This window comes from Hemicordylus capensis, chromosome 2 (assembly GCF_027244095.1).
Source record: "Hemicordylus capensis ecotype Gifberg chromosome 2, rHemCap1.1.pri, whole genome shotgun sequence".
Classification (NCBI taxonomy): domain Eukaryota; kingdom Metazoa; phylum Chordata; class Lepidosauria; order Squamata; family Cordylidae; genus Hemicordylus; species Hemicordylus capensis.
Genome location: NC_069658.1, coordinates 178,676,146 through 178,703,637, shown reverse-complemented (window position 1 = coordinate 178,703,637; position 27,492 = coordinate 178,676,146). Strand labels below are relative to the sequence as shown.

The 27,492-nt window shown below is 45.4% G+C and overlaps 1 protein-coding gene across 6 annotated transcripts in view; it reads left to right on the top strand.

The window, feature by feature from the left end:
• The window catches only part of LOC128345920 (afadin- and alpha-actinin-binding protein-like), an 88,946-nt gene that overhangs the window by 35,437 nt on the left and 26,017 nt on the right, over positions 1-27,492 (top strand). For 3 of the 6 annotated variants that reach the window (XM_053298601.1, XM_053298600.1, XM_053298599.1), the window contains exons 13-14: positions 2,531-2,711; positions 4,621-4,945. In XM_053298601.1, coding sequence (XP_053154576.1) covers positions 2,531-2,711; positions 4,621-4,750 — 311 coding nt within the window. In that variant the 3' untranslated portion in view covers positions 4,751-4,945. Of the gene's footprint in view, positions 1-2,530; positions 2,712-4,620; positions 4,946-12,319; positions 12,440-14,756; positions 15,147-27,492 lie in introns of those variants that run through there. The other 3 variants (XR_008316702.1, XR_008316703.1, XR_008316701.1) reach the window with 2 other exon arrangements.

The window sequence follows — 27,492 nt, the reverse complement described above, 5'->3', positions numbered from 1 at the left end:
ACACCATGCGTACCTCTATCATGTCTCCCTGCTGTTGTCTTTCTTCTAAACTAAAAAAACCCAAATGTTGTACCCTTGCCTCATAAGGAAGGTGCTCTTAGTTGCCCTCTTCTGCACCTTTTCCAGTTCTACAATGTCCTTTTAAAAATAGGTTTTCTGCTGCTTCTGCCTTCTGTATAAAGCCTCCCATATAATGAGACACCATTCTGCCCTCTTTCTCCAACCCACTAGTCCTCTGGCACTTGCAGAGAGCTTGGGAGAAGGATGGGCTCTTGTTTACCCTCGCATCTGGAGAAAACAAGAAGCAGTGGAAATCTCTTGCTATATCCCCCTTTCTGAATGTCTGCACACAGGCACTATGGGAAAGAATGAGAGGGACTTGTTCCACTTCTAGGAGCCACTTGTGCTGCTTCTACAAGGCCATGTAAAAGGAGATGGACCCCTCTCCCATGTTCTTTTCAGTTTGTGGAGAACTCAAGGAGCAGGAAAGGGTTGTTGCCGTTGATGACTTGGCAACAGGGGTGTTCCTTTCATGAGGTGAGGTGAGGCGGTTGCAAAAAGGTGACAGTTTATTGGTCTGCCAGGATGGTGGCAGGATGGTTTTGATAGGGGGATGGCCCCACCAGAATTGTGGAGCATTGCCACAGGTGCTGCTATACCTTGGGCCATCTCTGCCTAGAAGGCATATTTGGTGGCCCACCTATACCTAATAGCGAGTTGCCCCATCCCCCCCCCCCGCCCATCTGAGAGAGAATGAGATGATGTTGCTGGATCAGTGATCATCCAACAGTATCCTGTGACCAGCATCAATGACTAGGAAGTTGTGGAGATGCCCTAACTGCGGTTGCATTCCCGACTATTTCAGCTGCCATTGATGGATCTATTTTCTTCTTATCCCTCCCCACAAATCATGCAGTGTTGACAATTAGATGCTGTGAAAATAAACTCCTTATTCAGGGGGATGGGGCTGCAGCTCAGTGGTAGAGCATCTGCTTTGCATGCAGAAGGTCCCTGGTTTACTCCCTGGCATCTTCAGGTAGGGCTGGGAGAGACCCCTGGGTCTCCACGTTCATGGAATGTAATTAGTTATTACTTTCTTATGCTGCCACAATATGATTATTTATTTCCCTGCTCTCAGTAAGCAACTCTTTGGGCATGTATCCTCGCAAGCGCATGATACGTATGTATGTTCAGTGCATAGAAAGAAACAAAGCTTAAAGTGTAGAAACCAATAAGAACAAGTTTATTATTTACAAAAGATGGATCTCTGCAAAGCAGGACACGTCAGCTTCACTACAACGTTGCTCTTAGGGTTGTTGTATATTTTAGAACAAGGTGTTTCAACTTTGTAGAACTCTTAGTCTATTAAAGCAGTAGCTTTTGTCTCTGTGTACCTTTCTCTCTCAAGGATTTCCCCCACCCCACCCCCTTAGGCTTATTACTCCAGACTCCCAGAGTACTGACCAAGAACTCTCTCAACCCCTGAACGATTTCCCTTGTTCAAACGTAGAGAGCCATTATAGCGTAGTGATTAGTGTTGTACTGGGAAGACCTGAGTTGGATTCCCCATTCAACAATCAAACTCACTGGGTGACTCTGGGCGACTCATGTGTCTCTCAGCCTAACCTCCCTCACATGGTTGTTGTGAGGATAAAAATAACCATGAGCTCCTCAGAGGAAGAGTGGGATATAAGTGTCAAATAATAAACACCACACAAACACTCGCTCTGAGTTCTGTCCTGCCCAACTCACTCTCTGACTCTTACCAGCCCTCCTCCCAACACTCAATTCATGGTTGCTATGGCAACTCTTGCTCTTTCTCTCCAGCACTTTGCATGTACATCTCTTCACAAGGGGATTAGACAAAATTATGGAGGAGGGTCAGCCTTTGAACAGTGTTCGGAGGCAGTATCCCTCTGAAGACCAGATGCTAAGAGGGGCAGATAGGGCACATCCTTTGATGCCCTGCCTGTGAATTTCCTGGACGCATCTGGCTGACCTCTGTTGGAATGGGGATGCTGGAGTCCATGGGCCTAGGCTCGCTCTTTTCTACTTCTTGTATTTATCTGAATCCAGGATAATAAACCTTCCATCACACACAAGTATGCTAAATTTTGTGTGGCTATTGTTAAGGTCCGCCAACAATTACTTTCCACTCTCTAGATTCCACCATAAAACATTTTGCTTTGTGGGTGTGCTGTATGATAGATTTCTTATCTGAATGCTGTATAATTGATTGTGTCTATGTCTGATCTATGATCGTAACAAAGTTACTCACTCATACCTGAATCCAGGACTAGGTTCTTTCCAAGTTCTTGGATGTTAGAATTCAGGGGGCCATCTTAAATTCAGATTGCTCCTTTTTTGAGGAAATATAGGTATAAACTGTATCTGACCTCTATCTTTTTTTTTTTTTTAAGGGGCTCATGTTAAATTCAGTCACCTTGTATCTGAGTAAATACAGTAGTTGCCTTGTGTTTTGCACAGGTCCCAGTTTTCCTGCCACGGCTAACCTGTTCTCTTTCTTTAGCCACAGAACGTGAGCACCAGTCCAAGCTGAGGTGGACCAAGCCCAACTGTACCCCTTACCCAAAGGTCATCATTACTCCATGCCACACCCCAGTGGGGTTCTTCAAAAGACCACAGCCTGCCTTCATTCCCAGCAGCCCTGCAATATTGTGCAGGCAGCAGATGCTCCTCTCAGACAGCTGGTAAGGCACATCGGAGATGAATGTTCTTCCTGGCCTCTTTGGGCAACGGGGTGAGAATTTATTTGATGGAGGTTCTAGAAGGCTTGAAAACACTTTCTAGACGAGTTTACTTTCCTCCCACATAAGTTTGCCTGCCGAACATGTCTGTTGTTCAGACAAGCTAATCCACTTGCACAGATGATTTGAAGAACAAAACATCACTTCACTGCTGAATACTTTATTTCCCAATAAGGTTCTGATGTGTAGATTGAGCTTGTTGAATCTATTTCTTTATTATCCATAGCTGCTAAGAGGGGAGTGTGTGTGTGGTGGGGGGAGGACTGGACTGGACACATGGTCTGGACAGGAGACAGACATAAAGCTGTCTGCTTCCCCCTAAACCATGGTGAAACTGATGTCTGCATGGTGATCAGATAGAAAAGAGAAGCAGAGTCTGTACCTTTTTTTAAAAGAGCTGTACAGTGGTCCCTCGACTTACGAAGTTAATCTGTTCCGAATGCACATTCGTAGGTCGAAAAGTTCGTAAGTCGAAAAGCGGTTTCCCATAGGAATGCATTGGAAACGGATTAATTCGTTCCGGAGCCTAGGAAAAAGACCCAGACACCCAGTTTTATGTGCAAAACTCTTTATCAAGTGCACTTTAAAGGCATGCAAAATGCTAGGGATGTGCACGGTCTGGAGCAGTCCGGACCGGCACCGAAGGGGGGCCTTCCTTTTAGGGCGGGGAGGGCTTGCTTACCCCTCCCGCCTCTTTGCCCCCGCCAGAAGTCGTATTTTACAGAATAACGGGGCGCTGGAAACCAGCCCCCCCCCGCCGCGAGCAGATTAAGCCCAAAACTACTGCTACCACTGCCGCCGCCCGCCAGCCAGCCAGCCCTCCCTCCCTCCCTCCCTCCCTCCCAGCCGCCCGCCCGCCCGCCCGAGTCCTCACCCGATGATGCCGTTGAAAACAAAGAGAGGAGCTACCGAACAGAGCTCCTCTCTCTATGAAGTCCTGCCGGCTACTGAAGCTTTGCGCGCGCACATGCGCGCGCCACAAAGGACGCCGATCGCCGGAGGCCCGGTCTACCTGCCGGGAAAAGGCCTGGTAGACTGGGCCTCCGATCGCCGGAATTGTACAGATGGAATTCCTGTACAGAAACAGGAATTCCATCAGGGGCAGCTTCTCACCCTGTATGACAAACTGCACCTACTGAAACTCTTCTACAAAATTGTTTAAAGGTGGAGTGCTCCTCCCTTTCCATCTGATCACCCTGTCTGCCTTTTGCACTGGGCAGTACTAGCAACCTTTTGAAATCTCTCTTTCTCTGGGGTCCTTCTGGAGCATGTCTTGGATCCACATGGTCCAAACAAAAGGTTTGTTTGTATTTCTCTCCTTGCCTTGGATCTGGCCATTCTAGAACTGAGACAGGTGCCCCTATTGTCCTCTACTAGTGCAGCTCTTCGTTTTCTTCTCTGGGGAAGCTCAAACACCTCAGAGAGGATGGCTGGCTTGCTATGGCAGAATTCAAGAATCTGGTTCTGTAGAACAGGGCAACTACTGTAATAGCAATGGGATATGAGAGGGTAGAGGCAATGGCTACTCCCAGTTGAAAAGACAGTTGCCGTGCTTTAGTTTTTGAAGCTCGCTGGTGGGAGAAGGCAGGCTGGTGATGTATTTCTCTCTGTGGTGGGTGAGGAGAGGAGATGGGTGTGTCACAGGTCTGGCAACACAGATTTGGTTTTATTAGTATTCTACACTTTAAAAGCACCTGCTGCAAAAGTCTCTGAATCTTGCTCTCTTGTCCACCAACTGGGAGCTACTGAAGATTCTGATGGTGGAATCTGAATTTTGGATGGCGCACCCAAGGAAGAGTGGAAGTACATTACTTTCTGGTATTCTTTTCTTCCTGCCTTCCATTCTCTCTAGGCCTGCTTCTCCCCCACAACTCCGCCAGAGTAAGGAGAGTCGCCAAGATACAGCTTGCCAGACAGAAATGCCTGCAAAGGATTACCTTCAGGGTAACCTCTGGGATCACTTGCTGGACAGCTCCTTCTAAGGATGGCAAAGTATCCTCTCCACCATGCTACTGTTAACATATGCTTAATTCTGTTTTTCTGTCAGTTGTAGGAAGATGGCATGTTAGTGCAGAACTCCTGGGTGTCAACATGTTGTGAGACACATCTTTCCCTTTGTTTGAGAGGTTTCTTAAGAGTTCCTGCCTTTTTATAATAAAGAGAATTTTTTGAAAGAATGCATATGCTCCCTCTTATGTTGAGGAAGGGAGCATGACATATTGGCAACCTGGATCTTGCTTGAATTCTGCCACCTCAGCCAGTATCCTGGCTGTTTGGGCCCTAGGCACCATGATTGTGAGTGCAACCCATGCTCCTCTTGAGATGTAGGCTATACCTGTCAGCAATAGTAGGGGTGGCCTGTGGAGGACAGATGGGGGAAGTGGGCTGAAAAACACAGAGGCCTGCCCAGGAGTCTTTGCTGTCGTCTGAGTGCCTAAACCTGCCTACCGGGTTGATCACAGTAGATTCTGAAATACTGTTGCAAGATTGCTGTTTATGCTACCTTGCAAAGCTTAGCCACTCTCTGGACAATGTGGCTGGGAACGGACACAAAAGCTGTGGCTTAGGCTAGAGACACAAAAGTACAGTTAAGGAATGTCCCTGTCTGCAAAAAAGAGAATGTGGCACAATAAAGAAGTAGTTGGGCATGAGCTGAGCCTAGTTTAGCCACACAGGTATTATGCAAACCGGTTAGTGCCCACCTGTGCACATATTTTATACAACTCAGTTTTATGCCAAGTCAGTGGACAGCAAAGGTTTAGGTGAGGTCCCTACCTTCTCTTGCATAAAGAGGAGCTTGAATGATAATGCAGCTTGATGCTGTGCCTTTTTTACTGCAGAAATAATGTCAATAGTTGTAACTTATGAACTGTTTTTGTGGACTGCTCCATGTGGAGTGCATGACAGTAGCAGACTCTGAAGGTCACTATATCATGATAGTCAAGCATTTCCCCGCTGCTCCACTTAAGGTGGTGCACTCTCTAAGTCTCAAATAGACGAGAGAGCCATCCTGTGCCTTTGCAAAAACAAAGAGGAGACTGCTGGTGCAAAACCTGAGGCACCTGCTCAGTCGTTCATGGATGGGAACCAAGAGCTCCCTTGGTCACCTGAGGGCAACTTATATTTATGGAAGGAGATGAGCTGAATGGTTATTTGTAAGCCTGGAACTGGAATGTCCATAAATATTTCCATGGATATTTGAAATGTCCAAAAATATTCTATGACTCTTCAGCAGCTGAACCAATGACTAAGGATGTCTCTTTTTTGTCAACAGAAGCCAGTGCTTACAGCCAATAGCCACTAGAGATAGCAGCCAGGGTTTAACCTCAGCGTTTCGCCCCCATAAATATATGTGTCCTGTGCTTTGATACCTCATTTGTTTCTCTATGGCTACAATGAAAGATTGCCCAAAGCTAACTTTGAAAACATATATGAAGAATGACTAATGGGATAGGGTGTATATCCCATCCTGGTTTAGTTGCACCCACATTGACAGAAAATAGCTCTTTTCTTAAATACTGAGCTTTCTTGGCCTTGTAACAAAGTTCCACAGGAGGTTAACAGTCTTCATTTTAACTAGTGATTCTGCTGGTACAAGCAGATATGTATTAAGAGAAACACACTTCTAATCCTGATGGATTTAGCCCTGCTCTATGTGCAAGGTAGATGGGCCAGCTTAAAACAGAGCAGGGTTTCTGGACCTTGAATAGCTGGAATAGCTTCTTCTGCCATGGAAGAGCACCTACAGAAATGATCCTTTCTAACTATTAAAGACACAAAAGGAAGGGTATGAACTATATTTAAACAGGCTCTATTCTTGGACTTGTTAGGCCACTGCCACATTTATGGGAGGATCAGGGGCGTAGCTAGGTGAAAGGGGGCCCATGTTCACCCCTTTCTCCAGTGGCCCCTCGGACTGAGAGAGAAAATAAAGAAGATAAGGAGGGGTGAAGCTGGAGGGGGGCCTCAGGAGCTTGGGGGCCCAGATTCTTATAGCCCATCTGCTCAAGTATAGCTACACCCCTGGGTAGCATGATATCTAAGACTGGGTGTCAGGGTCTTGTCGCCGTGGCCTGCCCACCAGGGGCAGTGGGCGACAGCAGCAATGGACCTCCTCCTGGGCAGCTGGAGGTTACCCCATTACCCTCGGAAGCTGTGACGGCCGGACCCCCGGCCAAGCCCGACAAGTGTTAGGCTCGAATGGCGAAATCTTGCAAGACTCGGGAACCGACGAAATCCCACGAGGTCTAGAGATCTCGCGAAAGTTCCAGTGAGACTGGGAACTCTCACAAGACTACCAGTGAGATCTCAACTGTATATAAAGACTGGTTGGCTGATGATGAGGGACCAGTCTGGTGAGAGCTGCCCAGCTAGTGGGAGCTGCAGGATCCAAGGGCCTAAAAGGGACAAGAGCATCGTAACCGGCGGCCTGTGGCATGAACAGGCATCTGTGAGGAGGCGAGCTCAAGGGCCCAAATTCTGAGGCTGGAGCCTAAGCTGCGGACTATAAAGGGTGCCCAACACTGGGCTTGCCATAAAAACAAGGAGCTGAAATGATGCTGGTAAAATTTCTTTCTTGCCACTATTAGTTGGTCTCTAAAAAAGACACACACATTTAAGTCAATGGAATTTTTGTGTTTGATTTGCAACTAGAGCTATTGCTGCAAATTCTTCTTTAATTGGTCCCTAAGGTTGCAGGGAAATGCTTTTTCACAGCTGCCTCACATTGGGTCAACACTTTCAACGAGCTGTCCACCATGACCCCAAGATCCCTCTCCTGGTCAGTCACCGACAGCTCAGATCCCATCAACATATACTTGAAGCTGGGGTTTTTCGTCCCAATGTGCATCACTTTACATTTGCCAACACTGAACCACATATCCCATTTTGTCGCCCACTCACCCAGTTTGGAGAGATCCATTTAGAGCTCCTCACAATCTGTTTTGGATTTCACTACCTGAAAGAGTTTCGTATCATCTGCAAATCTGGCCACCTCGCTGCTTACCCCTACTTCTAGATCATTTGTGAATAAATTAAAAAGCACTGGTCCCAGTACAGATCCCTGGGGGACCCCACTTCTTACTCCACTCCATTGTGAAAACTCTCCATTTATACCTACCCTCTGTTTCCTGTCTTTCAACCAGTTAGCAATCCACACATGTATTTGTCCCCTTATCCCATGACTGCTAAGTTTTCTCAGGAGTCTTTGATGAGGAACTTTGTTGAAAGCTTTTTGAAAGTCCAGGTATACTATGTCAACTGGATCACCTTGATCCACACACTTGTTGACAGTATAAAACTGACACGGCAACATCCAGACTAGTTAATCATGAATCAGCATGATTGAAATCAATGAGACATGTATGTTAATAATGACTATGTTAATGACTAACTTGAATCCTATTGATTCCAATGGGACTTAGTCATGATTGGATGTTGCCAACTCCATCATGTGATTGGCACTGTGATGTAATTTCTGCTTCAGTGTGCAAAGGGACGAGGACATTACTTCTTCAGATTGTTGGGAACTGCACATTTTTTAATGTAGCAGAGTGAGGAGTAAAAACATCTGATTTTAGGAAAGAAAAAAGCTGATCTCCTTCTACTTAATTACTATAATGCGTTTGGGTTCATCTGAAGATAGGGAAACAGGGGGCGCCTTTGAATGTGGGGCAGCTATCCCAGTGATGGTGAGGAATAGAAGGAGTAACTTTGTCAGGTCAGTGGGCCATTCCAGGGAAAGGATGGTCAGAAATTTAAGTGCTGTCCCCCCTTCTGGCTGTCCTGCCAGCAATCTGACCTCGGGGAACACTGCCAAAAACCCACATACAGAGGCGTATCTAGGGAAAATAGCGCCTAGGGCAAGCACTGAAATTTCGCTCCCTGTCCAAACATCTGACACCCATCTTTCAGATAACTTTACCATAATATCAGTTGAAAAATACAAGTCAAGCTTGTTAATCTTTTAATGTTTCAAAAACTATTTAGCAGTGGACGTAGCCAGAACAAAAAAATGCTGGAAAACTATGAATTTCAGTATGCTGGGGCTCATGAAATACCCAAATACTATGTGGAGGTGTACTTGGAAAACTAAACAGAAGTGCCTGTCTAATTCTCTACTATGCATTGTAGCATAGCTATTATATAAGTTTTAAAAATAAATGGAGAATTTGGCTTTTCCCAGATACTCTGAAAATAATTAAAGGATATGCAGAGTAAACTGTGTCTCTGTTTGGAATATAGTCTAGTATTTCAGAAAGACAATTAAAATAAAAGAGAGCAAGAAACTCCCAGTGGGCTTTAATACTAAGAATTTCACACTGATTCAAAGACAAACTCACCATTAATAGCCATATTATTAAGACATCACATTTAACTCACTTATCACAAGAAGCAAAGTAAGAGCAAATGAATACAATCCTAGCTCATAGGCTTCAGCTCAGTATACACAAGCCCTGATTCTCTGTACTTAGTGCCAAACTAAGTATGTCTACAGTGACATATATATATATATATATATATATATATATATATATATATATATATAAAATTACCTGTAGCCCCTTTGGGGGGCTTCCTAAAGGCCATGTGTGGGGGGGTCTGCAAAGGTTCCCCCTCCCGCTGCTGGCCTCTAGGGCCTCACAGGGACCATTTGAGCATGTGTGGTGGCCGTTTAAAAAAAAATATTTTTTTAATGGCCGCTGAAAACAAAATGGCCACTGCACATGCTCAAATGGCCTCTGCAAGGCCTGGCATGGCCTAGGGCCTCACAGAGGCCATCTGAGCATAAATGGTGGCTATTTTGTTTTTGGCAGCCATTTTAATTTTTTTTTAATTTTTATGAATGGCGCCCCCCTTCAAGTGGTGCCCGGGGCACGTGCCCTGCCTGCCCCACCCTAGATATGCCCCTGCATATCAGGGGTATGCCGTAAACAGAGATTGGGATCTACAGGTCTCTGAATAGATTGGCAAGGGTTTCTGACAAGTAAACATTCCCCATTCATTTCAATAAGACTGCTTTTGAGTAACTCCTTATGAGTAAAATGTTACAGCTATGTGATGGGCAACTCCAGCCAATGGCTTACATTTCGATTAAGCTACTCATAAGCAGTTCTAGTGAGATTAGTTTCAATTATTTTTTCTTAATTCCAGTGGGAGTACTCATGAGTAACTTCATCTGGATGTTAAGTCAGTAATTGGTGCCTGTCTCAAAACTGTAATATTTAAATGTATGTGCACACAGACAAAATCTCTATGGCGTACCTGAACTGAAGGTTTCTGACGGAGGGGGTGCACTACTTACGCCCAGAGATGCAAGTTTTGGGCGGTATAAAAATAGGTTAAATAAATAAAATAAAATAAAAAAATACATCCACAGGGTGACTCAAATAAATGAATTGCTGTTGTTTTCAATAAGGGTTTGCGTTTATCAACTCTATGGATTTCATCTACACAGAATCACCCAAGTGCACCAACCTGCAACCTCTCCCCAATTCATCTCCAGCGCCTATTCATTTATGAGACATTGCTTTTAATCTTACAGACCTAATGTGGCATTTTGTAGAAGGGCAAACGGAAGCAGTGAATTTTAAGTTTCAAGGCAACAGAGCAGTTAGCAGACAGACCTACCTAACACAAGCGACACAATCCACTGGGAAGTTTTTCCACACAAAATCCCATTAATTTCTACAGGACTTGCACAGGAGAATTTCCCATCTACACAGAATCACTCAAGTGCACTGATCTGGTGGGGTGCACTAATTTTTTATTAAAAAATAAATAGTCAAGTTGCTAAATGAACTGTGCACCCCACATTACACAGCAGAACAGCCCTCCTAAAATGGGAAAGTACAGCTATTTTTTGCCATGCATATGCAACATTATAACACTGAAATACAAAAATAAAACCGAAAGGTAGCATCAGATTTGTGAACAGCACCTTGTTGTCAGTGCAGCCACTGCAGTGTACAAACACAGGTAGGTGGGAAGCACACTTCGTGGATACGCTGTGAAACTGTTGTAGCATGTAATCCGGAATGTCCCTGGGAGGAGCAGGACAGGTCTTTCAGGTTGAAAAAATGAGATGTGTGGCTTGTAAGCAGGGTTCTTGCAGGAAACAGCAAGTGGCTGGATGCTGTGGTTGCTATCTGCCTATTGTAGCAGGTCAGTTGTGTTGGTTCTCCACCAAGTGGGTGGAAAGAATTTGTCTTCTTATAATGCTAGCACATGGGGTGGGTGTGGGGGGTGTCATCCAATGAAGCTGACAGTAAATTCAGGAAAGACAAAAGATAACATTACTTCACTCATCATCACTTAATTTATAGCATCTCAATTTATGCCACGAGATGCACTGACTGAGATGTCTTTGAAAGGAGTTTGGACAAATATCTGGAGAAGAGAGGTCTGTTAGCCATGTTGGCAAAATGAAAGAGATTCCGAGGCGGTGTAGCTCTGAAAACTAGGAAAGGGGTCAGGCGAGGGGAGTGGGGTTGTCTTTATCCCTTGCTTGTGGACTTGCCAGAGGCATCTGACTGGCAGCTGTGGGAAACCGGATGGGCCCTTAATCTGATCCGTCCTTGGAGTTCTCAGGATTTACCATTGTCCAGAAAAATAATGTGATGGTTTCCCCCTCTCCTTGGCCCAGCAAAATGGGATATTGCAGCAACAATGGTAGTGATATGTGAGGGAGGGGATCCCCCCCCGCCCCCGACCATGAATGGCAGGGATACTCTTGAATGTAGGTTTGGGAGGGAGACAGTGTGGATTCTGAGCCCTGGCATTGAGTCAGGTGGATCTTCTCCAGAACTGCAGTTGCTGCTACACACTTGAACAGAGCTATGGACCCTTAGAGGTTAGAGTCCAGCTCCTACTGAAGTAGTAAACCTAAGTCTGGGTTGAACTACTTTAGACGGCAAGTGGAGGGTCACATGATTGGTTGAACAGGTCTGTTGGTTCCCTGCATTTTGGACACTAGTATGTCGGAAAGAAAAGGTCTTCCTCATCTCCCTGACAAACTAGTTTGTTTCCTATATGGGGAGAACTTTTTTTTTATCTGGAGGAGAATTCAGCTACATGAGCTCCCACCTACCTGCAGTCTGAAGTGGTACAGCCCAAATGCAAGTTTAGCATCTCAGTGGGAACTAGGTCGAACTCTCACACTCTGACCTCTCAGCTTTCTGATGGAAAGGATTTTGTATCTGATGGAGGAGACTTGTCTCCGAAGGTTTGTTCCACAACAAAGCACCTCATCTCCAGGATGCCCTGTTGCAAATTTTGCCTACTCCCAAAAAGCTGTGCTGTTGTGTCTTGACAGTGTCAAAACGGTTTGAGCATGGAAAAATATGTGCCCTAGTTACAAATGTTGTGTCTCCCTGGATCACCATGGTTCTTCCTCCCCACCCTCCATTTCCTTAGTGTTTCTTGCCCACCCACCCTCTTGGTGGTATTAACGGGCTACTATGGGGTGGCTGTGTCTATGAGACTTGGGTGTACTTGTCTTGCTGGCATTAGGGCAAGTTGTGTTTACAGCTCTTCCAATTTCCCTTTGCCAGTTCTGTGGCTGCACCGTTGCAGGCCTGTCTCTTCTGTCCTCTAGCGTGATGCGCCTGATCAGTGAACAGAATCCACAGGATCAGCTGAATCTGCTGCTGGAGCACTGATCTCTCACTCAGGTAATTTTTATTTTATTTTATTTTTACACTTATATCCCGCTCTTCCTCTGAGGAGCTCAGAGCGGTCTACATGGTTTTTTTTTATTCTCACAACAACCCTGTGAGGTAGGTTAGGCTGTGATATACATGACTGGCCCAGAGTCACCCAGTGAATTTCATGGTTAAATGGGGATTTGAACTGAGGTCTTCCTGGTTCTTCTAGTCCAACACTCTAACCACTACACTACATAAGAGCTAGCTTCCCAAGGTTCCAGCAGCATCCTGTTTCCTTCAGTGGCCTCCTAGATGCCTCTAAGAAGGCTCATAACTAAGGGAATGAAAGCAGCAGCTGTCCCCTATGTGTTTATGTAATCTGGTATACACTGCCTCTGTACATGGAAGTTCTGTTTAGCTATCATTGCTAATAGGTACTGATTTTCTTATCTCTCCTTGAATTCCTTTCACCATCACCCTTACAAAAACGTCTTGGGTTCATTCCCCTCCCAGTATTAGTCCTGGGTTCTGGATATCAAACATGCAGACTATGCTCCAATCACTAAGGAAACAAGAACTACAGGTCTGTGTAGTGTAGCATTTTGCTTCTCCTCATGGCCAGATAGGTGCATGTCTGTAAGTTCACAAGCGGGGAGTGAAAGTGATGGCCACCCCCTGTTGCTAGAAAAAGGTCTGTGAAGCTTGTGGTGTTGGGGTGGTTGAAGAACCCTTGGCACCCTTCTTACACACACACATTTCTTTTCCTTTGTAAGTAAGCTTGTGTTCAGGCTCGGGGGCTTCAGGATGGTGGTAGTAGTTTATCCGGCACCGAGACAAGAATGAGAAATAGTAGAGGAATTGTTGAGGTTCTGTCAGGGACCTTTTGGCTAGAACCTCCGGTTGCCTGGTTCGCAATGCTGATTGACTTTGGGCATCCAGCTAGGAAGAATCCAGCCATCGCTAGTAGAAAGCTAGCAAAGAACCTCTGCTCCCAATGATTGACAGTAACCCCAGAACTCAAGACGGTGTGTGTCCTTGCTTGGTCTTTATTATATTTGACTACTTACATGTCAGTCATTTTCTTTCTTTCTTAATGCAAGTCTGGGACTGATCACCTCAGCACACTAATAGGAAAAATGGGCAAATCATTCTGTGTGTGTGTATGTGTATATATATATATATATATATATATAGAGAGAGAGAGAGAGAGAGAGAGAGAGAGAGAGAGAGAGAGAGAGCGCAAAGAAGATCAACTTGGGCAAGGGGTGATGCAAATGGTCTCCCCAGGCCATCAGCCCACACAGCTGCAGGCAGTGGCTGAGATCCGCTGCACCACTTGCCACTTGAATCTGTCGTCCATAAAGGCTATATTCTCATAGTCTGTGGGCTGACAGCAGGGGTCTCCCAAGGATGAGATCTCACCTCCTTTCAACAGAAATGACAGTACGAGGTCATAGTTGGTGGCCTTGGGTTGTGCAGTTGGTGGCCCACTGCAGTAATTGAATTTAAAGAGCTCTTCAGATTTGTAGCCTAAGCCCAGGTCATTGATAAAAATGACATGGCTTTGTAAAGGGCACTCTCCCTCCTCATCCCTCATCCATGTGCTCCACTTTGGGTGATTCCCGGCTGGGCTGGGGAGCAACCTTGATAGGAGGCTTGAAGGGCTGTTCCAGAGGCCTTCTGCAGTCAGAGCTCCTTGTTTGGAAGTGTGTATTTCTGAAACAAGACAAGAGGAAGAATGCACAGATCATTGGCACTCTACATAACCTGCTGTTGATTCGGGAATAATTCTTGGATTAACCTGTGGTAGATTTTGGCCCTAAATGGAACTGTTATTGATATGGAGGTCAGGCCACATACTCTCTGGGAACTGGGAAGGCACAAGGCAGTGAGCAGGAAGAGAATGGACTTTTGCCTGGAATCTGCATATAACACATCCATGTGCATTTTATTTATTTATTTATTTATTTATTTATTTATTTAGTTAGTTAGTTAGTTAGTTAGTTACTTGTTTAACAAACCTTTAAACAAGTGGTTCACAACAGGAGGTCCTCCAGATGTGGCTGAACTACAACTCCCAGCATCCCCAGGCACAATAAATTGTACCTGGGGATGCTGGGATTTGTAGTTCTGCAGCACCTGTGGGACCCCAGGTTGGGAACCACTGCTTTAAACCATTTAGGTCTTCAAGGTAGCTTACAAACTTATTTGAATATAATGGCTTACAGTCTCAGCAGAGGCAAGCTATCGCTAATAGTTTGGTTGGAAGAACATAGTTTGGGCCTGCCTATGATATTTTGATGCCAGGGGGCAGAAAATCCAGATTGTATTTCTCTCTACACAGAGCATTAACATGGAACATCAACCACATCAATATGGAGCATCATCCACAGAGAAGTCATTGCTCAGTGACAGATCATATGTTTTCACTCTGAGAAGTCCCTGGCATTTGAATGGGAATTTCCCATACTCAAAGGTCTTGGAGAACAACTCTCTATTGGAGTCGATAATACTAGGCTAAGTACAAACTGCCCTTCCTGGCTTTACCATGATGATTGACACTTCAATGCATGAAATAAGTCTTAACGTTGTACTTTTAAGCAGTACTGAAAATGGCAGCATGGAATATTGCAGGAGACAGGAGTAGCCCTGTAAGCATGAGTTGGAGGTGTGGCTACCTCCGGCCTGTATATAATAAAAGAGCTATAATCTAATACCAAAAGTCTGCTACCCTTAGAGAGGGTAGCTATTAAACTATTAAAATTCTAAGCATATAAAATAAGCTAATTTGCTGTGATGTTCCCTTACATTCAACTTTCTCACGCTTTTATTTTTGAAAATAACATTATGCTGTGTGCACGTTTATTTGTATTTGCATGAGCATGTAGGCACACCAGCCATAGTTCCCCACCCTCAGCTACTGTGGTCAAATAACAAACCAGCTTTATGAGCATAATAGTCACTGGATTCTTGGAGTGCCTGGCAGCCTTCATCATATGGTTGTTGTTTTTTGTTTTTTTTAGACCTGTGGTTGTAAGGGCCATTCAGAGCCAGCCCAAGATAATCTTACTGCTGCCAGCATTCATGTCTCACAGCTCAAAAGGTGCACCATTTCTTGCATTAGCATAGAGGATGCTATGGGCCAGCTCTCGGATCACATGTGAATGCTCGTGATCCAAGAATCCTTGGACTGTACATTGTTTTGTTAGTGCTCTATCAACTGTTTGTGCAGTTAGGCAATAGTAGCATGCTCAGGTCACACAAGGAGTTTGCAGAAGAGCAGGGATTTGAAGCTCGGCTGCTTAATTCTAGGACCTTGCCTTCACCACTTCTAGTCTGCCAATGGCATACCGACTTCCACCGCCAACCCCCTTCCCCAGCATTGCAGGAGTCGCTTACAAATGTCCAGGTGATTGTCATACCTAGAAGTCTTGGAGGTGAATCTTGGGTCCCAGTCTCCGTCTTTTGCATCATCGGGCTCTCATCTTGAGCGAGCTGGGAGAGAACTACTTGGACCAAGAGGATGAGGAAGAGGCTGTGTATGAGCTGGGGTGCGCCCATCCCTTCCCCAGTCAGCAGGGCCATGTTCTAGAGGGAAGATATCTCCTTTCCCTGCATTTATCTCTTGTTTGGAATAGTGGGCGGGAGGGGGAATAGCCTGTACACAAGCTGGAGGAAAACTGTTAACCCTTGCTCCTTCAAACACTTTCATTGCGATCACACAAGTGGGGTTTCCTGTATGAAGATGGGCTTAAGAGGCACAATTGAGGGAGTGCTCATCAATCATTGTAGCCATGCTGAGGTGTCTATGCAGGATGCAGTCACTCCCCAACAGCCTATTAGCCTTTCCCAGATTTCCCTGGGAACCCTCCCAGTCATAGGGAGGATAAAGAACTGACAGCCATCCTGAAGATGGCAGGCTTCCACTTTTCATGCCAAGTTCTGCACCTGCCTCACGACACTTGGCTGGAGGAACACATATTATAGGGATACCAATAAAAGAAGTTGTATCTGCAGGTTTCTTGACAACATTGCCATTTGTAGGGCACAACACTTAAGACACTCACAGCATAGAGTGTCTGAGATCCTCACCTGTCACCCAGGCTTTTGCCTGCTATTCTGCAGCACAACTCTGTGCATGAGCATCAAGGCAGCAAATGGGTCAGCCTTTGCTCAAGTCAAATGGCTTTGATGGAGGTTGGAACCACTGGCGTTGTCAAATGTTGTCTTCTAATCTGAAACAGTTAAAACCTGAAAGGAGCCCAGAATCCTTGAATGGAAATTCCTGGAGTTGATTATGCCCAGACCTGTTGTGTGGAAATGCCGTTGAGAGGAGTCGGTAGCATGTAGTTGACAAGATGTCCCGGAAGGGGCTCCCTTTTGATGGGTTGCAAAGAGAGGGAGCTGGGCCTCCCTCTTGAGAGAGCTGGAAAGCGATGATGCTGTGGTTTGAGAAAACTACCAAAGTTCTGGCAAGTTGAAAAATACTCAGAGCGGAGCTGAGTGATGCTCCTTCAGGAATTTGATTCACCCTGGGAACAATAGTGTGATAGTAAGATCATAAGAACAGTTATGCTTAATCAAGTCAATTGTCCATCTGGTTCACGGTTCACAGTAAACATAAGTCTATGGACACACGGAGATACACATTGGGGCATTCACACAACCAGTCAAGTGGATGTGGGGGGAAAGCTTCGCAAACCTTGCCTTCCCCCTGTCCCCCAATGACCACCCTGCCTTCCACACAATCAGCACTGCTCTTTGCAGCGGAAATCAGTGTGGATCACTCCAAGTCCGAGACTTGTTGTGCCAGCCTCTGGTATCCCAGCACGCACTGAGTGTGGTGAATTAGGGGATTTCCCATGCACTGAGGGATTACAAGCAGCTCGCACTGACACATGGTCCCAGCAGCCAGGTTAAAAACATGTTTGTGCCCTTCACCTGGGCTAAGAGCTGGGCTTCTGCACTGGGTTTGGTGCCACAGCGCTGCCGGGATCCATGTGCATCCTGGCAGTTCTCATGAGAACAGCCTCACTGAATGCCGAGTGATCGCATAAGCTTACTTTCCTTAAGGAAACTTGCTTTCTTTAAGGAAAGAAGGCTAAAAAGAGAGAATCAGATTAAATTGTTAGAGGGCGAACATAAAAGGCCTGGTTTGAAAGTGATTGATAGGAGATTGACTGCAGCTAGGAAACAACTTGATCTTTTAAACTGTGGTAATACTGAAACGTCCCTGCATCATTTACAACAATGTTTAAATCTGGAAATAAATCCAGTTAACTGATTTATTTGAGTAGTATATGGTGCTCACTAAAACAGAGTAGTATATACTCAAAGGAAAAAGCAAACAAGTGATATAGTTCCACATCTGAAAGATTGAGGAAATTAAAAAAATAACCTCAATACATTATTACATTTTTTTCTATTTTTACAAAAAATTGCACTCACCCAACTTGCCACAACCCAAACTTATTTTCAAAATCCCCAAATTATCAGCAAATCATGTGAACTGTCTTCAGGAACCCATTATTCTGCATGAAAGAAAGAAAAAAATCTGGAGACTGAAAAACAATAAATCCCTGGGTCCTGATTAATTTATTGCAGAATATTATAAAACATTCTTTGGTTCTCTTCCGGATTCCTTATTAAACTTAATAAATATAATTATGTGTACATATGCATGTCTGGGTTCTTGGACTGAAGCTAGAATCATAGTTCTTTCTTAGCCTGGGAAAGATACTTCACAGAGAGATTCTTACAGGCCTATAACTTTATTAAAGCAAGATGTTAAGATAAGAACCTGTAGTTTAGCGTCATGTTCAAATAATAGTGACTGGGAGTTGCAGGAGGAAATCAGGGAGGTGTCAAGGAGAGGCAGGGCTGTAATAATGGGTGATTTAAACTACCCACACATAGACTGGGTAAATTCACATTCAAGTCAGGACAAAGAGGTCAAATTTCTAGATACGCTAAATGACTGTGCCCTAGAACAGTTGGTCATGGAACCAACCAGAGAGAAGGCGACCTTAGATCTAATTCTGAGTGACACCCAGGACCTGGTGCGAGATGTCAGTGTCATCGACCCTTTAGGGAACAGTGACCATAGTGCCATCAAATTCAGCATACATGTGGGGAGAGAATCACCAAGGATGTCTAACACGGACATTTTGAATTTCAGAAGAGGAAACTTCTCCAAAATGAGGAGTATGGTGAAAAAAAAGCTGAGGGGGAAAATCAGGAGAGTCACTTCGCTCCAGAGTGCATGGAGTTTACTCAAAACCACAATACTAGAAGCCCAGTTAGATTGTATACCTAAAAGGAGGAAAGGTACCACTAAGTCCAGGAGGATGCCAGCATGGCTAACGGGTACCGTCAAGGAAGCCATAAAAGGGAAGAAGACTTCCTTCCGAAATTGGAAGGCCTGTCCAAACAAAGAGAACAGAAAGGAACACAAACTCTGGCAAAAGAAATGCAAAGGGACAATAAGGGAGGCAAAAAGAGAGTTTGAGGAACATTTAGCCAAAAGTATCAAGGGGAATAACAAAAACTTCTTTAAGTACATCAGAAGCAGGAAACCTGCCAGGGAGGCGGTTGGGCCATTAGACAATGAGGGAGTGAAAGGGATTATTAAGGAGGATATGGAGGTTGCAGAGAAACTGAATGAGTTCTTTGCATCTGTCTTCACGGCAGAGGATACTGAGCATATACCTGTTCCTGAACCAGGCTTTTTAGGGATGGAGGCTAGAGAGCTGAGTCGGATAAAAGTGACAAGGGATGATGTTCTAAACTGTCTGGAAAAACTGAAAGCTAACAAATCACCAGGGCCAGATGGCATCCATCCAAGAGTCCTCAAAGAACTCAAATGTGAAATTGCCGACCTTCTTGCTAAAATATTTAACTTATCCCTGAAATCGGGCTCTGTACCAGAGGACTGGAGAGTGGCAAATGTAACACCGGGTTTTCAAAAAGGGATCCAGGGGGATCCAGTTAGCCTAACATCCGTTCCAGGCAAATTGATGGAAAGCATCCTCAAGGATAAAATTGTAAAGCACCTAGAAGAACAGGCCCTGCTGGGAGTGAGCCAGCATGGCTTCCGCAAAGGTAAATCTTGCCTCACCAACCTTTTGGAGTTCTTTGAGAGTGTCAACAAGTGTGTGGATCAAGGTGATCCAGTTGACATAGTCTACCTGGACTTCCAAAAAGCTTTTGACAAAGTTCCTCATCAAAGGCTCCTGAGGAAACTTAGCTGTCATGGGATAAAGGGACAAGTACATGTGTGGATTGCTAACTGGTTGAAAGACAGGAAACACAGGGTAGGTATAAATGGAGAGTTTTCACAATGGAGGGAAGTAAGAAGTGGGGTCCCCCAGGGATCTGTACTGGGACCAGTGCTTTTTAATTTATTTATAAATGATCTAGAAGTAGGGGTAAGCAGCGACGTGGCCAAATTTGCAGATGATACCAAACTCTTCCGGGTAGTGAAATCTCAAACAGATTGTGAGCAGCTCCAAAAGGATCTCTCCAACCTGGGGGAGTGGGCGACAAAATGGCAAATGCAGTTCAATGTTAGCAAGTGTAAAGTGATGCACATTGGGACGAAAACCCCCAACTTCAAGTATATGCTGATGGGATCCGAGCTGTCGGTGACGGACCAGGAGAGGGATATTGGGGTTGTGGTGGACAGCTCGTTGAAAGTGTCGACTCAATGTGCGGCAGCTGTGAAAAAGGCAAATTCCATGCTAGGGATCATTAGGAAGGGGATAGAAAATAAAACGGCTAACATTATAATGCCCTTATACAAAACTATGGTGCGACCACACTTGGAGTACTGCGTACAGTTCTGGTCACCACATCTTAAAAAGGACATTGTAGAACTGGAGAAGGTACAGAAAAGGGCAACCAAGATGATCAGGGGACTAGAGCACCTTTCCTATGAGGCAAGACTACAACACCTGGGGCTTTTTAGTTTAGAAAAAAGACGACTGTGGGGAGACATGATAGAGGTCTATAAAATCATGCATGGTGTGGAGAAAGTGGAGAGAGAGAGATTCTTTTCCCTCTCACACAACACTAGAACCAGGGGTCACTCCATGAAATTGATTGCCAGAAGGTCTAGGACCAACAAACGGAAGTACTTTTTCACACAACGCGTGATCCACTTGTGGAACTCTCTGCCACAGGATGTGGTGACAGCCAACAACCTGGATGGCTTTAAGAGGGGTTTGGATGACTTCATGGAGCAGAGGTCTATCAATGGCTACTAGTCGGAGGGCTGTAGGCCACCTCCTGCCTCAAGGGCAGGGTGCCTCTGAGTACCAGTTGCAGGGGAGTAATGGCAGGTGAGAGGGCATGCCCTCAACTCCTGACTGTAGGCTCCCAATGGCATCTGGTGGGCCACTGTGCGAAACAGGATGCTGGACTAGATGGGCCTTGGGCCTGATCCAGCAGGGCTGTTCTTATGTTCTTATGTTCTTAATATTGGCCAATACGTTGCAGCATGAAGGTTGCTCCAAGCTCAGCCAAAGGTTTATGGAGCAGCAGAATATTTGTCAACACGGGGGAGTGAAGCAACAATTGTGGCTCTCCCGTCCCTCCAAAAGTGCTCTTTAGCTTCCAGGAATATGTTCTTCAAAACCGTGCAAGCCTCTGGGACATATTCCTGGAAGCCAGAGGGTTGCATATTCCTGTACACTCCTCAGGACTATGTTTCCAGAAGCTAAGGACATACAGTATTCTTACTTTTGGAGAGAGAAGTGCAGCAAACATTACCTTCCTCACCCTGCAGACATGCTCTGCTGTTCCACAAGCCTTTGGTTGCATTCGGAACGGACCTCCCTGCCAACACCCAGCTTCTAATACTGTTGTATATTTATATACAAATTGGTGGATACAGCTCAAACAGGCTTTGTTAAAAATTGAAATATTGCTTCAAATATATGCAGAACTCTTAATACTTTATTAATTGTTAAATTTATTTATTTTATTGTTATATTGATTGATTAATTGATTGATTGGATCAGGGCGGTTTACAAATTAAATTTATATACCGCCTTTCATTAAAATAATCACAAGGCAGTTAGAAAAAGTTAAAACAAGACTATAAAAATTACACAATTAAAATATGCTAAAATATAAAAACAGATCTAATTAAAAAATTTTTTTAATACATACATAAAAATACCATACAGTATACAAAGAAGCAGCAATGGAGACAATCACATAAAAGCCTGAGTAAAAAGCCAAGTCTTCACATGTTTTCTAAAAGCCGTGATGGAGACCGAGGAGCAAACAGCCACTGGGAGAGCATTCCAAAGTCTGGGGGCAGTAACAGAGAAGGCCCTGTCCCGCGTGCACTACAACCGAGCTTCCTTCATTGTCAGCACCTGACAATGGGCAGAGCCCTCTCAGATGACTTCATCAAGTGGGCAGCAACCCTTGGGGGCAGGCGGTCCCTCAGGTATCCTGGGCCCAAACTGTTAAGGGCTTTAAAGGTCAAAACTAGCACCTTGAATTGGACCCGGAAACAAACTGGTAGCCAGTGCAGCTCTTTCAAAAGGGGAGTGATATGCTCCCACTGGGCATCTCCAGACAAAACCCCGTCTGCCGCATTTTGCACTAGCTGCAGTTTCTGGATATTCTTCAAGGGCAGTCCTATGTCGAGTGTGTTACATAAAATCCAGCCGTGACATGACTAAGGCATGGGTAACTGTGACCAGATCTGCCTTCTCGAGAAAGGGACGCAGCTGGCGCACTAGCCAAAGCTGTGCAAAGGCACCCCTGGCCACTGCCTCCACCTGAACTTCCAAAAGCAGAGCTGGGTCCAGTAATACCCCGAAGCTGCGTACTTGCTCCTTCAAGGGGAGTGCGACCCCATCCAGAACCGGTAAAATCTCCTCATCCCGATTGGCTCTCCTACTGACTAACATTACCTTCGTCTTGTCCGGATTAAATCTCAGTTTATTAGCCCACATCCAACCCATCACAGCCTCCAGCCCCCGATTCAGGACATCCACCGCCTCCCTAGGATTAGGTGACAAAGGAGGAATAGAGCTGAGTGTCATTTGCATATTGCTAACAGCTCAGTCCAAATCCCTGGATGACCTCTCCAAGTGGTTTCATGTAGATGTTAAACAGCATGGGGGACAAGACCAAACCCTGTGGGACCCCACAGGCCAATGGCCACGGGGCTGAGCAGTAGTCCCCCAACACCACCTTCTGGACCTCCCCCCCCCCCCAAGGAAGGACCAGAGCCACTCCAATGTCATACCTCCGATTCCCACACTTGAGAGGTGATCCAAAAGGATACCATGGTGGATGGTATCGAAAGCCGCTGAGAGGTCCAGCAGAACCAACAGGGACGCACTCCCCCTGTCTAGTTCCCGGCGTAGGTCATCCACTAGAGCAACCAAGGCAGTTTCAGTCCCATATCCGGGGCAGAAGCCCGATTGAAAAGGGTCCAGATAATCCATATCATCCAAGACCCGCTGCAGCTGGGATGCCACCACACGCTCTATCACCTTGCCCAAAAAGGGCAGGCTAGAGACAGGTCTATAGTTGTCCAGGTTGGAGGAATCAAGGGAGGCCTTTAACAATGGTCTTACCAACACCTCCTTGCAGCATGATGGCATCCTCCCTTCCCTTAATGAGGGATTAATAATAACCTCCAACCATCTGCCTGCTCCCTCCCTGGCAGCTTTTATTAGCCATGAAGGGCAAGGGTCAAGAGCACACGATGTCGCCTGCACACTGCCCTCGATCTTGTCCACATCTGCAGGCTGCACCAACTGAAAAGATTCCAACACAATAGGACCAGATGGTACCAGAGGCACGTCTGCCGTAACTGTAGAAACTCTGGAGTCCAGATCAGCACAGATACGAGCAACTTTATCTGCATAGTGACATGCAAACTAATCACAACGGGCTGTAGATTATTCCTCCCCCATTACCTGGGGGGATATTTTCAGCAATGTCTTTGCTACATGAGACAGCTCCACTGGTCTGCACTGAGCAGATGCAATGGAGGCGGAGAAAAAAGTTTCTTCGCCGCCCCCACCGCCACAGAGTAGTCCCTAAAATGGGTTCTAGCCCGTGTTCAGTCGGATTCAGCACGACTCTTCCTACAGTTCTAGCTGTCGCCCAAGTTGTTTCATCACCCTAAGCTCCGAGGAAAACCAAGGAGCAGATTGGGCTCCACCAAGCCGGAGAGGGCGTTTAGGAGCAACCGTATCAACAGCCCGGGCCATCTCTCCATTCCAGAGATCAACCAGGGCCTTGACAAGGTCACCAGCTCTGGACACTGGAAACTCTCCGAGGGCCTTCTGGAATCCAAGCGGATCCATAAGCCTCTGGAGGCGGACCATTCTAATCAGTCCACCACCCCTGCAGAGGGCAGGCGGAGCAGTCAAACTAATCCCCACCAGATGATCTATCCATGACAAGGGAGTTATCTCAAACTCTTCCACCTCCAGATCATTTATTCCCCAATTGGCAAAAACCAGATCCAGAGTGTGTCCTGACATGTGGGTAGGGTCCAATACCAGCTGAGACAGGCCCATGGTTGCCATTGAGGCCATGAAATCCTGAGCTGCACCTACTAGGGGGGTCTCAGCGTGGACATTGAAATTCCCTTGGGGGAGCCCAAGGCCACCTCCGAGACCACCTCAACCAACTCAGGTAGGGAGACTGAAGTGCAGTGAGGTGGTTGGTACTCCAGCAGAATCCCCAGTCTGTCTCGGAGGCCCACCCCCAAGGACAAACACTCAAAATTCCGAGATTGCCTGACCAGGCACCTGGAAATGGGGTCTCTCGAAAGATGACTGCAACGCCCCCTCCCCCGACCCTCCAGGCAGGGCTGTTGCATGATCAGGAAACCTGGAGGACGGAACTGAGAGAGACCAACCCCTCTCAGCTCATCCAACCAGGTCTCTGTCACACATACCAGGTCAGCATGCTGACCACAATCAAATAGTGGATGAGAGATGTTTTTGCATTGACCGACCTGGCATTCAACATTCAATATTGGCTCACATATTGTACAATGCAACATTGACATAGGTGGAACTGGGGGGGGGGGGGGCAGGTAGGGCACATTCCCTAGGCACCACTGAGGTGGGGGTGCCAAGCCAGTTCCTGCCACCCCCACCCCATTGCCCACCTGCTCAGCCCCAGGGCCCCTCAGCCACTTGCCTCCAGCTGTGACGGCGAGGCCTAGAATCGGAGCAGCCTGCAAACTGCAGAGCTCTTCTCTCCCCGCCTCTCAGCTGATCGGCGGGTGGGCAGGGCTTCCAGAGAGGCCTCGGAGTAGGCCTCCTTGAAGCCTGAACTGGGCAGGCCCCAGCAAGCCAGGAAGGAGGCTGGCAGAGCTCCCTGCAGCAGACCAGACCATCCAGCACAGCTTTTGCAAGGTAGGCTGTGAATTCCTTTCTGTGGTTACCCCCGTATATAGGGATCTGCTTGCCATAGGGCTTTGATATGGGGGGTGGGGTGAGACTGAGAAGTCTCTGAGTATTTAATTTGAAACAGACTAAAAAATGTGCTGGCTTTAAAAACAAAAACTATCTAAAAAGGCCTATAAGTGGCTTGTTTCATGGCAGGAAATTACAAAAACTTCTGGAACAAGTATATTTTATTTATTTATTTATTTATTTATTTTCATTCATTCATTCATTCATTCATTCATTCATAAATGCACTTATGTTCAAGTTGTTTTGCAACCCAGAAGTTCTCTGAGTGAGAACTGTGAAGCATGTGTTGTGCTTTTATTTTATTTTATTTTATTTTTCTTGTGGAAAAAATGGAACAAATATTTATTCATTCTTTCATTCATATATAAATGCACTTATGTTCAAGTTGTTTTGCAACCCAGAAGGTCTGAGTGAGAACTGTGAAGCATGTCTTGTGCTTTTATTTTATTTTATTTTTCTTGTGTGTGAACTGCTCTCCAATAACTTGCAGGGACTTCAGGGTAAATCTGGCCAACATGTGAATGCAGCACCTCCATTCCAGAGGAGATGTGTGTTAAAGTGCTTTAAAAGCCTCGTGTGAAAAACCTCCTGGAATCAAACTTTACTGAATTTGTTCAGAATTCTGAGAAAACAAACATAGGCTCACCCTGCATGGTTGAAAGTCTCCTTTGCTAATCTGCAGCGAGGGGGCCATTTTAATAATTAGCGTTGCTAGTGTGTTCTAGGCATTAAAAGTAGAACAAATATATAGTACTCAATGTATATCACTATATATTGTGAAGTGTGCATGTGTGTATTCAGTGAAATGTATTTCCAGGCAGCATACTTATTTTGAAATATCAGACTTAAATCCTTGGGGGCATGGGATGTGTGGAGGCCCTGGACTTTGAGGGGCTGGGGGCCCATTTTAAAACCTCATCTTGCCCCATTTCAACCTTGCTATGCCCCTGGCGGTCACTACACATGGGTTTCTGCACAACACCTGCACAGAAGAAACTTCCATGTAGAAAATGTGTCTCTTGTAAATTGACCCTGAATTTTCCATCCATGACTGGGATATTTGAGAGTTAGAGTCAATAATAAAAGAACAGCACACTGCTTGTGACAGGAAGGGGCAAATTACAATGATTTCTTAGTCGGGCAGGGGCTGGTTTGGGAACCTGGCAGAACTTGGCTGTGTGCTCCTGTTGCAAATGCCTCTGTCTAGTGTGGCAAACTAATGTATCCTCCTCCCTCTTGGTGTCAAAGTAAGCACTAGTGTGGTGAATGCACATATACCCCATCATGAGCCAACAGTCATCATAAGACAAAGGCTGGCAGGAATCATTCACTGGTTTATAGACACCACCACCACCACCTTCTTCCCCTATTTTGCTAGTGGCGATTTGGGCAGGTGATCCTCTAGGACAAAGTCATGTTTTTTTAAAAAAAGAATGAGATGAGACAGAGAAAATGACACTTGGAATCCTCACATAACTCCTGACTGTTGTTCTAAGTCTTTTACAGAGATGGCTCATGTTTTCAGGTTTTGATCAACAACCATGTCTAGATGGTACAGTGTTCCTTTTAACAAGGATTTCCAGATATTGTTGACTACAAGTCCCATCATTCCTGTTTGGACAGGGGCGCAATTTCAGTGCTTGCCCTAGGCGCTATTTTCCCTAGTTATGCCTCTGAACATTGACATTGAGAGATCCCATCTTTGCTGCTGCAGAGCTTGAAAATACACCTGTGCTGCTTGCAGAGGCAAGGTGTACTGCTCCCATAGTGTGTTGTTTGATCACACAGTGCAGTATGCCATCCAATATTCCCTGGTTGGCCCTATTAAACCCCAGCACAGCTTTCCTCCAGTGGGTGGTGGTGGTGTTTCCTTTGCATTCCTTGTTTATCTGTGTGAGCTCTTTGGGGATACTATATTTATTATTTTTATTTGTTTGTTTGTTTGTAAACCATTTTGAGAGCTTTTTTTAAAAGTGGCGTATAAATATTTGTGGCAATAGTTGTAATATGCAGACAACGTAATAGTTTTTTGGGTTTTTTTTTACAAAGAAAGTCATTACTTTTGTCAAAACCTTTCCAAAGATTTTACTGAAACTCCTGGGTCTGATTAATCTTTAGAAGTCTGAATGGCTTGCCATTTTAATATCCCAAACTACAAAAGAGAGATTACCAGGCATCAACCAAAGAAAAGCTATCTCCAGGTTTATCTCCCGGTTCTCTGGGGGATGCTTTCATGAGGAGTTGGGACAAAGTTGGGACAGAACTATGACATGTTCCCACCATTTCCACCCATTACTAGCGTAGTAAACAAGATACTCTTTCTTGGCACGGGCTGCATCCTGATAACTCCAGGTTGACAAAGTCAAATATGGTATCCATTTGTTCTCAAAGTGTGCCGCAAGAAGTACATCAGACTCCTTCAGGAACTAGATCTTCTTTCAGTGAAAAATTGGAACGTTCTACATCACGACATAACCAATCTCAAGTTATTAGCATGAAGGATAATAGGGACAGAGTCCAAAAAACTCTTACAAAAGTTATTGTTTAATGAGAGAAAACCATCAACGAGGAAATCCCATGTGGCTAAATGGAAAAGGTTTAGAAGCAGTTCTCACG